The 2537-nt window shown below is 40.0% G+C and overlaps 1 protein-coding gene across 1 annotated transcript in view; it reads left to right on the top strand.

Annotated features, from left to right (window-relative positions):
• The first annotated feature begins 1531 nt into the window (after nucleotides 1-1531).
• The window catches only part of LOC113464969 (uncharacterized), a 1609-nt gene continuing 603 nt past the window's right edge, over nucleotides 1532-2537 (top strand). The window contains exons 1-2 of the mRNA XM_026817833.1: nucleotides 1532-2017; nucleotides 2105-2533. Coding sequence (XP_026673634.1) covers nucleotides 1566-2017; nucleotides 2105-2533 — 881 coding nt within the window. The 5' untranslated portion in view covers nucleotides 1532-1565. The remainder of the gene's footprint in view (nucleotides 2018-2104; nucleotides 2534-2537) is intronic.

A 2537-nucleotide genomic window follows, 5' to 3' on the forward strand; every position in this document is an offset into this window, starting at 1 on the left:
AGAATTAAGAATGCAAGTTTCTGTGTTACTGAGAATAGCCAAATGTTCAATAGGGAAATGCGATTTAACTGCACAGTACTTTGCACTGACATATCACGGTACCTTCCAATTATAAGAATGTTACAATGATCCGTAAATATATGATACACAATGTTTTAATAACTAAAGTTAATTAAAATTTGGAGTTGACTTACACGATGTAGATTGAAGATAAGATGAAAAGGTGCCACATTGTTTTAGGTTATGTCGCACAGTTAGATGGAAGTAACACGCCGAGATTTTATATTTATCCTTAAGAGCACAGAAATATTCCTGAGAATAATAATTGGGAATAATGAATGAATTATATAATTGAACTGGCGAAATAAACCAACTCAGAGAGCAAAATAACAGTAAAAGTCAAGAGCGTCACTCACTATCGATAGCCACGCGTATAGAGGTAATATTTTTAGGTTATGTCGCGCGTTTGCGGCAAACTAGTGCGCATCGTATTCGTAATGCTTCGATAGGTTGGAACCAGCCAATCACGATGCCAGGGTAATGTTATTGGTGTCATAGATTCTAGGTCATATCGTAAAACCTATTAGCAGGAGGGGCGCCTGCGCAGTAGATGAAATAGCTCCTATTGGAACATATAAACCAATCGTAAGCATGTCGTAATATTATTGGTTGGAATAGCCATGATGCGGAATTGCATCGGTTGGCGCGAGTTACAAAAGGCTAAAGTGTATGGTGTCTCTAGTCCAGTGAATAAAGTTGTAATAGGTTATTTAACACGTTGAGCGTCACGCTGATTTTTAAGTAAGTGCCCGTCAAGCCACGCGCTCCGCTTAGATACGCTGAAACACGCGGTGTCAGCCACTGGTGGCTGACGCGGCCTAAACGGAAAGTCTAGTGTCAGCCACCGATGGCTGACGTGTCGCTCAACGTGTTAAAAGGATATAAATATATAGGAGTCATTATTATGGAGAAAATTAGAAATATAAGAATTAAGAATGCGAGTTTCAGCGTTACGTGAACTTATCGAATCGATGACAGAAAATGGTCGAATAAAGCAGCCTCGATTATCGATCGGTATTAGATCATCGATTATAGCTCGAATCGCCCGGCTAGAGGGACTTAAATATTCGGTATGAAGACGATTTGTATATGAGGATGCCGGACACTCAGTTAAAGGATTTTTCTGGCAAGAGATAGAAACAGCATTTGATAGTCGTGTACTTACTGGCGCAGTTATAAATGTCACGTATATCGAGCCTCGAAATTTTCTTGAAGATGCGAAAGATGTGGTGCTGCAGCACGTACAAACGGCTCTTGAAAAACACGGAGCGCTGAAAGTGAACGGTGTGTTCAACGGCCGATTCGTGGCAAATAACAAACACGCTAACAAATGTGTGAACACTAAAAACGTGGAGTTATTCCAAATGTCTGATCTGCAAGAGTGGTACAATCGATCTGTTGTCGATACGATATTGTCGAGTTTGGAGGGATTTCAAGAACGCGATAGCGATTGGGCATTACAACAAATATTAGATCTGACTATCAATGTAAATAAATATAATCCCATGCACGCAGGGTGCTACTTTAAAATACCGCAAAATATCCGGTACAAGAGGGCAACAATCACTATCGAATCTGGAGACAATGCATGTTTCGCGTGGGCAGTAGTAGCGGCTCTCTATCCCGTTGCGAGACACACAGAGCGACCCTCGTCATATCCTCATTACAACACCGTGTTAAATTTTGGCAACATCGAGTTTCCAATCTCTCTCAATCAAATCCGATTGTTTGAGAGACTGAATGACGTTTCCATTAACGTATACGGTATTGAAAATCATCATATGATTGCACCACTATATCTGACTAGTGAGAAGAAGAATCGTCATGCCAATTTGCTGTATGTGGAGAATCATCAAAACAGTACAATCCCAGGACATTTCGCATGCATCAAGAATCTCTCTCGGCTAGTTAGTAGCCAATTAAGTAAGAAGAAGAGCAAGAAATTCATTTGTGATCGGTACGCATTATGACTAGACGTCATACGCTTCTGTAGAATCATAAATACGTTACCTACCACTTTCCCCCATTTTTTTCTTTTTTCAAGGTGCCTGCACTATTTCTGCTCGAGCCAGAAATTGGAAACACACACCATCCGGTGCAAACAAATGAATGACTGTGCTATTGTACTGCCTAACGAAGAGGACAAGTGGTTAAAGTTCCAAAATTATTTTCGAAAGGAGCGGCTGCCGTTTGTAGTCTACGCCGATCTAGAATGTATCTTAGAAAAAATGACTGAACAGCAGAACCAAAATTCGTATCCATATCAGCATCATAAAGTATTTAGTATTGGGTATTATATTCAATGTTCATACGATATCTCACTATCGAGATATGAGTGTTACCGCGGTGTAGATTGCGTTTCATGGTTCGTTCAAGAATTGCAATATTTAGCACATTTCGTTAAAGATATTTTATCCATTAGCAAACCTATGGATTCTTTATCACCTGAGCAGTGGAACACATTTACCAATGCGTCA

Source organism: Ceratina calcarata, unplaced genomic scaffold (genome assembly GCF_001652005.2).
Source record: "Ceratina calcarata isolate Rehan_Ccalc_2016 unplaced genomic scaffold, ASM165200v1 scaffold704, whole genome shotgun sequence".
NCBI lineage: Eukaryota > Metazoa > Arthropoda > Insecta > Hymenoptera > Apidae > Ceratina > Ceratina calcarata.